Raw genomic sequence first — 13,034 nt, 5'->3', positions numbered from 1 at the left:
GTGGCAACTGCTATACAGACTGTGTGTACTTTCATTCTGGGCTCATTCCTCGAGCTTGCTCAGTGATGATGGACCAGCGTTGTAAACAAATATATTGCTCTTATTTTTCAATACAATTTGAAATCCTTTTAAATTGTGTGATCATTGACTACTTCTTCAATAGCAATGCGGTTCAAAGAACCAGGAATAAAGGCTAAAGAGAAGCAATAGCCTTTACAGACTAATGCAACTTATAGTCTGGAAAATGCTGTTCTTAAGACTTTTACCATTTTCAGACAAGAAACTTTGACTTTTACTATAGTCATTATCCTGAAAGGTATCTTTACTTTTACTCAAGTATGGCTTTTGTGTACTTTATACAAGACTGATATACAGTAACAGAAAAGCATTTGGTGAAAGGAAACATTTTAAACACGATGGATAAAGTTGGAAAGCATTAGAAAAATTATAAACACGTCAATCAAAAAAGATCATTTTTTTTCACCAATGAGGTGGTACGACAAAGTAGTTTTTTAAATAATTTATTCAGTTATACAAATAGAAAACACCTGTCTCTTTCCATTCATCATAAAATAGATCTTATCGGGCTTTATCTGCGTGTTAACATGATGACGATTTACAAAAACTACTAAGTTTTTGTGACTTGCAATTGGGATTAGCGCTTTCAAACTCCAACAAGAATGATTGCACTGCTACTGTCCTTGTGGCATGTTTACCCACTCCTTCATTACATAAGACAAATGATGACAAACAAAGAAAGACCAATGTTTCAACCTCAGGTGTCATACGTTAAGGCCATGTCCACACCAACACGGATATTAAAAAAAAAACCAAAACAAAACATTCTTTGCTAGTCATGTTCACTTAGTCCAACCAGAAGGCTGAAAAATATCATGGTGGCATCATCAATATAAAGTTCTATAACATGTACAATGACGTACGTCAACAACTTCAGTGCAGTGGAACCTGAAGGTCGACATCCCTCAGATTGGCTGACTCGTGTCGACAAACGAAACTGGCCATTTTGGACATGTACTTTGACTTTGCCTAGAGATATAAGGATAACCAATAACAATAAAGGATATTTCAACCTACGGTAGTGTGTTGATGTGGTTTTCCTCCATTGGCGCAAAATGTAAATGGTGCATTTCGTTAGTTGTGGAAAGGGGGACGAAAGAACGTCTGAGAAGTCTAACACCAAACACAAAGGATCTTTGGTGCTGTGGCAAAGCTTTCCTGTTGCCCCTTCTACCCTTCTTCATTTGTTAAACAGGTTGTCGACATCCACGAGTGTTTAATCGGTCTGCTTTCATGGATGACTACGGACAATTACAAAATATCACATTTGAGAGGCTGAAATCAGAGGATATTTACATTTTTAAATCAAAAAACGATTAATCACATACCAAAATAGTTGTTGACCGATGATAATCGAATTGTTGCAGCTCTGCAGTGGGGACGAAAGCCAAAAGATAGAAACATGCCCTTTTAAAAACCCCGTGTTAGTGCACACATAGCCTTTCCTCATCTTGTACACTGACAGCTGACAATAACAGTTGACACTATGGAATTCAAGTTAGATTTATACAACATTGCTTTCCTCCATTTTGGAAATAAAATGAAAATAAAAATACAAGGCAGTCAAACGTCGAGGCTGAGATAAAAGTTGCAGGTTTTTGCATGTTAGTCCTGTACTTTGGCCCAGGAAAATGACAAGATAGCAATTTGTTGGATGTACATTTAGTAAAAAAAAAAAAAAAAAAAAAAAGCTAAAATATCTGACAACCATGAAGAGATGCATCACTGTGGGATGGGGTGTCCAAACTTTTCTCATGAGGGCCGCGTAGAGAAAACCATTTCTATGATATTTTCCCCCTTTTCTTAACTTAGCCGACAGCTTTCATACAAGACAGAGCATATCGTTTGCAATTGTTCACTTTAATTTGCTGTTTATAAAATATGCCACCAATAAAACAAAAGCCCCTGACTGGAGTTTGGACACCCCTGCTGTAGGAGATAACAAGGAATTGTGTCTATTTTTGTTTTTTTGCTGTAAAATGCCAGCTGTTCTTTTAAACAGAAGCCTGGCAGAAAGTGTTGAACATTTATTGCTCATTAAAGATTCATTGTGTCATTTCCATGTACAGCACCTCTGCCTGGACCATGATGGTCTTCAACACATGACCCAGCGAGTCTTCAGACGAGCTCAAGTACCTGAAAAGAATGGAAACAGAAATAATGGAAAATTCACTTTGCCATGGTCTTTTTTTTTTTAAATAACGTCTCTTTAAAACGGCACTTTATGTAATGTTATTTTGTTCATTATGTCTGTCTCTGTTTAAATAAAGCTACCATCAAAATAGACTACTCATACCTTTTTAAGGGGTTGGGTGCATGAAACCCCCCTTTCGTCAATATTTTTCATGTCCCTAGTCTAAAAAGTTTCCAATTGATTAGAAAACACTACCTTTAAAATATTAATTAATTTTGACCATGTTTAGGTGGGCCACCGTGCGTTTGAAAATTTGCAACGTTGCCGAATTCGGCAGGCTCAAAAAGTGAATACCATTTAAAAGTTGCTCAGCTTTATAAAAAATAAAAAATAAATTCCTTCTCCAACTTGTGTTATTCTATGGCAAAATTAATATCCCAATGATCACAGAACGCAAAGCAGGTGAAAAAATGATAAAGCCTGTGGATGATAACAACAAACTAAGGAGCATACATGTTAAGTGTCTTCTTCACAAGGTACCATCTCTCAATTAAAGCAAACTTTTCCACCATTGCCAGCATATACAGAGAAGCTCATAAAAATCCTGAAGATTTCCTGTTTTAACAGTGAAAGAAGACAGGCGGTACCCATCGACTAGTTTTCAGGGGTTCAGTGATAGCAGTGAAACTGATACAGACAAATGATTTATGCAATATACCATCTGCACCTTGTACTGAACTAGTAAATGTTTCAGTAGTGGTATCTGCCTGTCGTGATCCTATTGCTTCTTCCAGAGATAATACAACCCCTGTATCAAATACTGTCAAAAGTCAGTCACACTGTCCACGCTGAAACTGAAGCATTTATTCCTCACAACATTCTTTAATCACCAAAAGCAGTTTCTGCTGCGACAAGAATGAACATCATTCCAACACAGCAAGCTGCATTTACGGCAGCCTTAATTGAAGAATCCAGAGGTCCAGAGAGGGTCAATACTGGGACCAAAGCTATTCAACTTGCATATTAATGACATTTGTAAAGTGACGAAGGACTTAAAGTTAGTACTATTCACAGACAATACTACTGCCTTTTGTTCCGGAGAAAGCACACAAGAGCTAATTTAAAAAAGTCACTGACGAAATGGCTATACTAAAAAGATGGTTTGATAAAAATAGATTATCCTTGAACCCAAGTAAAACTAAAATACAGTGTTGCGTTGCTCTATCGCAGGTTACCTTTCGCGGATTCTTTATATGTGCTTCTTTTTTTTTTATTCCAGCGTATGAACACCGTTACAGGCCGAGCCTGGCCCTTTAAGAAGAATTGCATTGTGGGAAGTTGAGTGTCTATCTCTTCCCTCTCTCTCTCTGTCTGCACCGCCCATGGTTTTCTGCATCCTGATTGGCTGTAGACCACTGTCAATCACTCTCCTTCATGCTGTCCTGCCATGTCGCCTTTGTCATCACTAGCTTGCTTGCTAGCTTGTAAATGAATCGGTTCGTCTGCAGCAATATGTTTTAACAAGGATACAAAAACGCTACAGTACAGCAGAGCGGCCACGGGAGTGAAATATGCGTGAGTGACTTCATATAATAATAATTAATAATATAATTAATAATTTCTTGTGTTGATCATTAAAATCCGAACAAAGGTTTCAACTTTTTTGAGTGTTTAAACAAGAGAGAAATGTGAGAAATTGTTATTGCCTGTCTGAGAAAAGTGTATACAGTGTATGGGGAGGGGTTTTACAGCCTTAAAACATATATAATAATTGTAAAAAAAATGAAGTTGGCTACTTCACGGACATCGCTTATTGCGGGCTATTTTGGGAAACTATCCCCCACGATAAACGAGGAAACAATGTACTGCTATTTGGTAATAGCAGGAAGTATGCGCATGCGAAAATACAAACTGATGGTGTGGATATTGAAAGGGTGAACAAAAATAAATCTTTGGGGATCGTAATAGATGAAAAAATGAAATCTCACATCAAAAATATACAACATAAGGTGGCGAGAAATACTTCAATATTGAATAAAGCAAAATTAGTTTTTGATCGAAAATCACTTCACACTCTTTACTGTTTTCTGGCATTATCATATTTAACTTATTGTGTAGAGATATGGGGTAAATAACTATAAAAGCAATCTTCGCTTGCTAAATGTACTGCAAAAAAGATCAGTTAGGATTATCCATAATACCACGTATAAAAAATCTAAAATCACAAACATTAAAATTCGCTTATTTAGTAAATTTTCAAACAGCTAAAAGTATGCATAAAGAAAACAATAACCTGATACCCAAAAATGCCATACAATAATTTTCTACAAGAGAGGAGAAATATGATCTCAGGGAAAAAATAAACTTAAAACACTTATATGTTAAAATACGCTTAAACGCTAAAAACCCACCGTATTTTAGTATGTGCAATTTAATTATGGAACGGATTGGGTAAGGAACCCAACTAAAGAACCAAGATGAGCAATTTCAAAAAACAATACAAGCAGTTGATGTTTGCAAAATACAACAAAGAAGAGTCTTGAACTTGTTCTGTTATGTCTATTTGTACTGATTATTATAATTTTTTTATTTTACCGATTATTATATGTGATTATAACTTATTATGATTGTGGAAAAACCTCGACAATTATAAAATATCACATTGTACATTACCTTATCACTTTTCTATGTATTAAAAAGACCACATATGAAACACAGGAAATGAATAAATGTATTGCAATTGATGTGAAACGGATGGTGGGTAGGATTAAATAAGCTTTGCTTCTTCCTACCCCCTTTTGTACATGTGGAACTGCAAATTGCACTTTGTGATGTATTCCATTCCAAATTAAGCAAATTCCAATTTTATTTAATTAATGGCACATTCTAGTCATGTTTTAAAAACAAATTCCTTAATTTTATTCTGTCCCATTTGATCCTCCATAGTAAAGATGTACACTAACCTTAATTGTTCCTTGACTGTTAGCAGCAATCAGCACATTTGACTCCTAAAAAAAAAAAAGAGAAAACTTCCTTTTTTTAAAGTGCAAAACATGAACTTTTCTATCAGAGAGAAAGCATTAGTGTCACACAGGGCTGTCCAAACTCTTTCCAGCAAGGGTCACATACTGAAAAATCAAAGGATGCAAGGGCCACTAACTTTGTAAAGCAACACACGTGTATGTTAAGAAGTTATAGAATTATTTTAAAAAATGCATCTCATTTTTGCGATAAATTATTAGTATGAACTTGCCCCCCCCCTTTTGCTGCTTTTGCCCCCAATTTTCTTACTTTCTTCTTGTAATATGACTTCATTCCCTATAATATTTGCACTTTGTTCGCATAATATTTACATACTTTTAAATACTTTTCCCCAACTTTATTTTCAAAAAAGGACAACTTTTGCGTTATTTGTTGCTGACATTACAGCTTAAAAAAAAATAACATCTTTTTTCTTTAATATTTCAACTCCTTGCTACTAAAATGGCATTATTTTTCCTCATCATATTACGAGTTTATTCTCGTAAAATTGTCACTTTTTTTCTCGTTAGAATACAACTTTTTTCTCTTAATATTTTGACTTTATTCTTGTGAAATTACAGCTGTTTTTTTCCTGTTTCTGCTGTTGTTTTTTTGAAAAACTTTCAAACTATAACTATAACTTTTCTCATAATTATGACTTTGTTCCCATGATATTTTGATTTCATTTCCCTAATATAACTTTTTCCGCAACCGAATTTTCCAAATTTGTTGTTTTGTTTCTCATAATATTACCACTTAAAAAAAAGTCTTTCTTCAATATTTTAACTTTATGCTACTAAAATGACGTTATTTTTCCTCATAATATTATGACGTTATTCTCGTAAAATTACGACTTTTTCTTGTTAGATTATAACCTTTTCCTCTGAATATTTTGGCTTTATTCTTGTGAAATTACTGGTGATTTTTCAATTTTTCCTGTTTTTTTTTTTGTTTTTTAAAAAAAGTTTTCTTCTTAAAATTATATTTTCACCAATATAAACAGGCCAGACTTTGGACTTTGAAAAGTAACATATCCTGCTACTTTTTGGCTGAATGGCCATATACGTATACAAGCCGTATTAATGTCTCAGCAAATGGAGTTACGTACGCACTCCTCATAAATGATTAACACTGTACAAAAAGAACTGCAAATCTAACAACTGGTTACGTAAGTAAAAGGTCCCAAAAATGTTGGCGGTCTAATAAGATGATCATCAAATGACCTTAAATTTTAAGTAATTTTGTGTAACAAGTGTAAAACGTCCGTTGAGTGTGTGAACTGAGAGCGTGACCTAGGCGCTGTGTTTATTTATGGCATTCTCGTATGACATGCTGCATTTCCACCTTTAGAGGTGTATTCCAGCAAACAGCATAAGACTACAAGGATAATGCAATGATCTTCAGCATTGACATAATCATAATCATAATAACTCACGCCATCTGGCAGGGCTCTCCAGCAGACAGCACTGACAAACTCATTGGTGTCATCTTCCTTCTTGTCCTTGTCTAGCACACTCTTCACCGTGTCGAACTTGAAGGTTAAAAGTGTCTTGGAAAGTCCTTTGTAGTACAGGTAGAGGGAATTGTTCTCACTGCCTGTACACAAAAATACAAATATAGTATTTAAGCTTTTCATCTGAGCAAATCCAGAAAACGCCACACGTCAGAAAGAGAATGTTTACCACAGGCAACATAGTCTCCGTTAGAAGCCAGGCCTACAAAGTTCTTTTCGTTGATATGACCCTTGAAGGAACGCAGGCAATGAGGTTTGTTGACGTTCCACAGCTTCAGCTGACTGTCTGTTGACCTGACATGCAATACACACAAACGGCACGTTAGGAATTGACGTAATGACTGCATTACACTGTGGAAAAAAAACACAACAAACAATAAGTTTGCAGTTGTCCCTTGCCACTTTGCAGTTCCTACATTGCTTCCTCACTCTAGCACGGTTTTTCAAAAATTTATTCATAAATGATTGCTGTTTCGTGGTTAACTATTAGTCAAAAAATATTGAAAGACAAGTTATAGGTAGTATTCTACACTGGCCACCAAGGTGTCAGTAATGTCACATTACCTTACATGACATTGCCTTACCTTGCAGTGTATGGTGTCAGCCATGGATGCATAGAGGAAAAAAAGGTCTCCTCCCATTCTGTGTGGAAATGGTACGTTTGTGGCTTCTTACATTGTCCTTCTTCCCCACTTTGTTTCAAACCCTTTCTTAAGTTCTGAATAAATACTTTGGAGGCTAACTAGTTAGGTCGGTAGCTTGCTATGCTTAAAGCGGTGGCTGTCTTGTGTCCCTGCGGCGATCCTGTAGACTGCGTGTAAGAATTGAGCATGGTGGTGTAAACAGATATGTCATAGTGAGCATGGATGATAGGCTTTTTTTTTTTAATGCCATGCAATTGACCCTGATTATTTTCGAGATACCACAACAAGGAACTTTATATTAGGTAATATGAGTGTAAAGGTGACTACAGGGGATGTTATTCCATTTCCCCAAGGCTCTAATAATGGTAAAAAAAACCCCAAAAAAACATATTTAGAAGGTTATAAGCACGTTTTCTATGCTACTTTGTAAAAATTCACTTATCACGGTTGGGTCTGCAACCAATTAACCGCGATAAACGAGAGACTACCTTTGTCACAAAAAAAAAGGATCAATTTACACACAGCTTTGTCAGGAAGGTGTCTATTACATATGTGTATAAAAGGTGTGGACAGTGTGGTAGGAAAACTGGATCCACTACATCAGTGATTCTCAACTGGTTTGGTGGTGAGACCCACAATCACCCAAATTGGGGTTAATTTTTCAAGCCAAATTGATCAAAATGTCTCTTATTAAATGAAAAGACATTAAAGTATAGTTTGAATTTGAGGTACTGCAACATAACACTGTGTGTTTGTTGGTCATGGGCATGTCATACCGGAGGATTTTCATTGTTGGCAGAATTGCCCCATGCAACTCACGGGAAAAGATGTCTCGCTTATATTTTGGGTGACATAACATGAAACACATAATAAATAGATGTTGCAATTTCAGTAGAAATTGAGTGTGAATTCCTAAATTCTGAAGCTAAACTGATTTATAGAATGAATGTTGAAAAATTCTCCAAATATTTTGAAATCTATTCACCAACTGAGGAGAAAAACGAAAACCATTGGGTTGGGAAATGACCACTCTACGACCTGAGCCATGCCACCGGGAACAGAATAAGCAGAATAAATGTACCATAAAATTAATTCTCATCAATAGGGGGCGACATAGAAATAGTTCATTCATTTTCAATAGGAAATATGTCACAGAAAATATTAAATTATGGAAAATGTGGGAATTTTGAGACAAGTCTTGATAAATAGCCTACATGTCCAGAATGAGCTGAACACTTTGATGTAGTATTTAATTCAAAATGTTGGAATGTAAAAATGGAGAATGATTGTTAAATGCTTGTTAAATGTATAAATATGCTGAACCATTACACAAGGACTGAGGATCGAACCAGCAATCATCAGGTTGTGAGACAACCAATATACCACCTGCATGTCACCATGTAGGAAAAGTGGAATGTTACAGCAACGGAAATTGTAAAATGATTTTCCACCAGTGAGGGGTGTCATTTAATTTGTTCATCCATTTTTAGCTGAATAAAAACGGCAACATTTGAAATGTTGGAAAGTAAAAATTACACTGAATGTTGAAATGTACAAAAAGTTGAATGATTACAGTGGTATCGAAGATCGAACCAGCAACCACCAGGTTGTGAAACAACCACTCTACCTCCTGAGCCATGTCACCATGCGTGAATGCTTCTCAGCATTCACACAATAATAAAACATACAGAATCCTTATCAATATAACATGAGCAGACTTACGCAGAAACGATTTCCTCTCCATTAACAAATTTAGCATATGAAACGGCTTTCCTGTGGCCTTTGAAGACCATGATTGGCTGCTTAGTGTTGCGGAGGTCATAGTAGTGGACGCAGTGGTCTGTAAAAAGGAGAACATTGTTATTGTTATCGTTAATGCTTCTTATTTAATGCTTCGTGTGAGGTTACTACCACCATGGTTGACAATTGGCACAGTGTTCTTATGTTGGAAAGCCTCAGCCTTGAATCCTCCAAACATACTTATTGTCATTGTTGACAAATAACTCAATCTTGTCTATTCAGACCATAAAACTTTTGTCCAGAGGACATTTTCAGTTGAAGGGGTTGATTTTGGAGCAGAGGCTACTTGAAAACCTGGTGTTTGTAGCTTAGTTCAGCAAACCTCGGACTCATTAACTGCATTGTGGCAGGACACTAGAGTCACGTCTTGCACAGGTCCAATGTTACCGATCCAGAACCGCCCCACGAACGATAATCAGGGGTTTCATTCATACTGATGTTGAAATAATATTTTATTCCCTACAAATAATATTGTCACTAATATTGCTGGCTATCTAAAGACTGTATTTCCTCTGATCTGTGCTTGCGTGCAAAATGAGGCCATTGAAGTTAAAGGAAATTAGCGCTAATGTGGGGCGGTGTTTGATTTTCACAACAAAATAGATTTAGTGCCACTCCCGCCAGTACCCATGATTTAATTAAATTTTAATTCACAGCCTAGGATGCTATCCTGAATTTAGTCATTTTCTTCCAGGGGCCAGATGTAGACCACCAGCTGACATTCATTCCACAAGAGCAGGGGTGCCAATCACGTCAATCGTGATCAACCGGTAGTGTGGGTCGATTACATGTCCTACCCACGTCATAAACATCACTTTGTAGATGTCAGTCAGCTGAGCTTAAGCTCCCCCGATTCACTGTTGCTTCTCCATGGCAAAGATTAAGTGGTGAACAGGTGACTCAAGCACCACACGGAAATGCAATTCATCTTTATTATTAGGATGAATAAACTTACTCAGCGGTAAGATGCCTATATCTATAACAAAAGTTATCCGTTCACTTGTAGCAGCTAGCCGTGTAAAAAAAAAAAAAAAAAAGTCAATTGATGGAAAACGTGCCCATTGCTGAAACCTTTTTAATATGTTGCTTTTCCTTTTGCATAATCATTTTCATTTCTTGTATATCTGTAATGTTTAATAGCAAATGTTACTAGACATAATACATTTCTTACACACGCACGCACACACACACATATATACATACATACATACATCCATACATACAGTACATAAACATGTACCTTTTACCTTTTCCCCTCCAGTGGTACACAATGACTTCACCTACTGCATTCCAATTACTGTAAACATGCTGACAATTTGGCAACAAAAATCTTACCTGCACAACCAAAGGCTAGATGATACCGGGAGGTTGGACTGAATTTCACACAGCAAACATTAGCCTTCGCTTCAATGCTAGCCACAGAATTGTCCAGATTGGTTGACCATAACTTCACTGATAATCAAAAGCACACAAGATATCATTATAAGATATCATCACATGTAAAAGTAACGTGTAAAACAAGTTAAAAAAAATGGGAACACTGGTAAGTGTCTGTGTAGCTTCTCAAACACTGGTAAGATTATTCTTTAGTTACCTTTTGCATCATCAGAACCAGATGCTAACAATTTGGGGTCCATCAGATTAAAGTCAACACTCCAGCACCTTTTTTCATGTTCCTGCAAATACAACAACAGAACCCTTTATGATTCTTTACGGAAGAAATATCACCATCACACGGGACGTCGTCATAAAATTCACCAATGGCAAATGTTGAAACAAAATCAAAACAGACCAACATAGCCAGTAAGCATGTGACTTAAAGGAGGAGGGCAAAAGTCAACATACTTGGACCGCAAACTCCACAACATACTGTACATGAAATTAAATGGTGGGCCAGAAGAAGCCAAAGGTTACTGTCATCATGCAATCGGACAAATAGATGGAAGATGGGTGTCCTGATACAACTTTTTCACTTCCGATCCGATTCAGATTCTTTAAACACGGTTCTGTGCCACCACGGGAAACTTGTGCATGACAAATTTTGCGGGCCTTAAGATCTCTTCTCTTTGTAGACTATGTGTTCCTGATGGCCTCATGAGGCTGTGACCTTCAGCGTTTACTGGGGCCGTTTGCAGCCAAATGTTTAGCTTCTAGGATGAGACTCAGCACGTTAAAATCCGAGGCCATGGTTCTCAGTCGGAAAATTGCACCCTCCGGGTTGGTAGCGAGGTCTTGTTCCAGGTGGAGCAGTATCTCGGGGTCTTGTTCAAGAGTGAGGGAAGTTTGCAGCGTGAGGTCAACAGACGGATTGGCGCGGCGTCGGCAGTAATGCATTCAGGAGAGTCACCCTTATCCATTTCATTCCTCATTTATATGTGTTGCATTTCGTTTTATGCACATAAAACTGTCATTATTCTCCAAGTGTTTTGTGTTCATATTTTCAGGTGTCTGAAAGTAATTAATTGTATTTACATTATTTCCTACGGAAAAAACGTCTAGGGTTTTTGTACATTGCAGTGACCTTTTGGAACAGATGAATTAATTCATTAACCGAGGTTCCACTGTACTCGTCTCACTAATTAATTCTATGTTTCTGTGAGCATTGCTCCTGCATTCCTTCTGTATTATTGAATAAGTTATGATATATTCCTGCCCTTATTCATTTATCATGTTATTACCTAAACACAGGAAGCAAACAGTAATTTGATATGAGTGATTCATTACTGAGATAAGGAGAAGGGGTTGGACTGAATGAGCCGTGCTTCTTCCCATTTCTTTTCAGGCTTGTTGAAGCGTGCAAGGCGGAATCATAAGTTGCTTATTGTTAATGTGTTAAGTACGTTCGACTATGGCTTTCCAACATTTAGTGACTAACTTTTTAAAGTGGAAAGTTTGTGGTTAGCCCTACACAGCACAAAACACCTGAATAATGGAACAATGCAAGTACCTGGTACACTTTGGACCGATGGCCGGTAAATCCATCCCATAATATGACAGTACCCTCATAGTCACTGCTCGCCAGGAGGTTCTTGTGATAGCTGCTCCAGCTGATACAGCTGCAATGAATGAGGATAGGATTTTTTTTCCAGTGGTAACAATGGCAATCTCACCGAATCACATTTATTGCACTTTTGCCACATCATCCACAATCCTTATGTGAGACATGACCACACATCTTTTTCCCTTTTCTGTATGTTCTTAAGAGAGAAAACAAGTTAGCATGTGGGAGCAGAATGCACGTAACAGGACTCGCCTATTTTGACTAAAAAAAAAAATTAAAAAAAAACGCCAAAAACTCCAACACTGTTCCATTTATATAACAGATCTGTATATGAACCAAGCTACTGCAACATTGTTATTGTAGCAGCTAACAAGAACTATATTTTTCTGGCATAGTAAATCCTGTTTTAGGACTAGGTGCATCAATCCCCAAATGAAAATGGGGCATGAATGTTAATGTATGCATCAGTCATCTCGAACCTGTGGTAATGTATGGCGACGTTGTGGGTGGGGTGTGGGTTTTAAACTTCCTTGGGGTCGTCAGGTGGGCACCCTCCTTCATTGGCGTTTCGATGATAGGCCCACAGAGCATGGGCTTGGCAGTGAGAAACCGACCTGGGTTCAACCACTGCCCCGCCAGACCGGGTGGTCGCTCAATCTCACCCACACCACCTCATTGAGGCAAGGAAAGGAAGGGGGAGGTGCTCAGCAACGTATTATTGTCTAAAATTAAGCTCGGGATTTCCAAAGATGTCAAGATACAATACGCCTGATTTTGTTATCTAAGGTGTGGTCATGTATGGCGACATCGTGGGTGGGGGGTGTGTTTCAAACTTCACTGGGG

General features: G+C 37.3%; 1 protein-coding gene across 1 annotated transcript in view; it reads right to left on the bottom strand.

Annotated features, from left to right (window-relative positions):
- Positions 1 to 1,687: 1,687 nt before the first annotated feature.
- cop1 (COP1 E3 ubiquitin ligase) overlaps positions 1,688 to 13,034 on the bottom strand; it is a 29,869-nt gene continuing 18,522 nt past the window's right edge. The window contains exons 13-20 of the mRNA XM_054767960.1: positions 12,138 to 12,246; positions 10,785 to 10,866; positions 10,526 to 10,642; positions 9,113 to 9,230; positions 6,916 to 7,040; positions 6,669 to 6,829; positions 5,176 to 5,220; positions 1,688 to 2,214 (exon numbers count right to left, since the gene is read on the bottom strand). Coding sequence (XP_054623935.1) covers positions 2,197 to 2,214; positions 5,176 to 5,220; positions 6,669 to 6,829; positions 6,916 to 7,040; positions 9,113 to 9,230; positions 10,526 to 10,642; positions 10,785 to 10,866; positions 12,138 to 12,246 — 775 coding nt within the window. The 3' untranslated portion in view covers positions 1,688 to 2,196. The remainder of the gene's footprint in view (positions 2,215 to 5,175; positions 5,221 to 6,668; positions 6,830 to 6,915; positions 7,041 to 9,112; positions 9,231 to 10,525; positions 10,643 to 10,784; positions 10,867 to 12,137; positions 12,247 to 13,034) is intronic.

This window comes from Dunckerocampus dactyliophorus, chromosome 2 (assembly GCF_027744805.1).
Source record: "Dunckerocampus dactyliophorus isolate RoL2022-P2 chromosome 2, RoL_Ddac_1.1, whole genome shotgun sequence".
NCBI classification, from domain to species: domain Eukaryota; kingdom Metazoa; phylum Chordata; class Actinopteri; order Syngnathiformes; family Syngnathidae; genus Dunckerocampus; species Dunckerocampus dactyliophorus.
The sequence above is the reverse complement of the archived record's forward strand: the minus strand, read 5'-3'. Positions and strand labels throughout refer to the sequence as shown.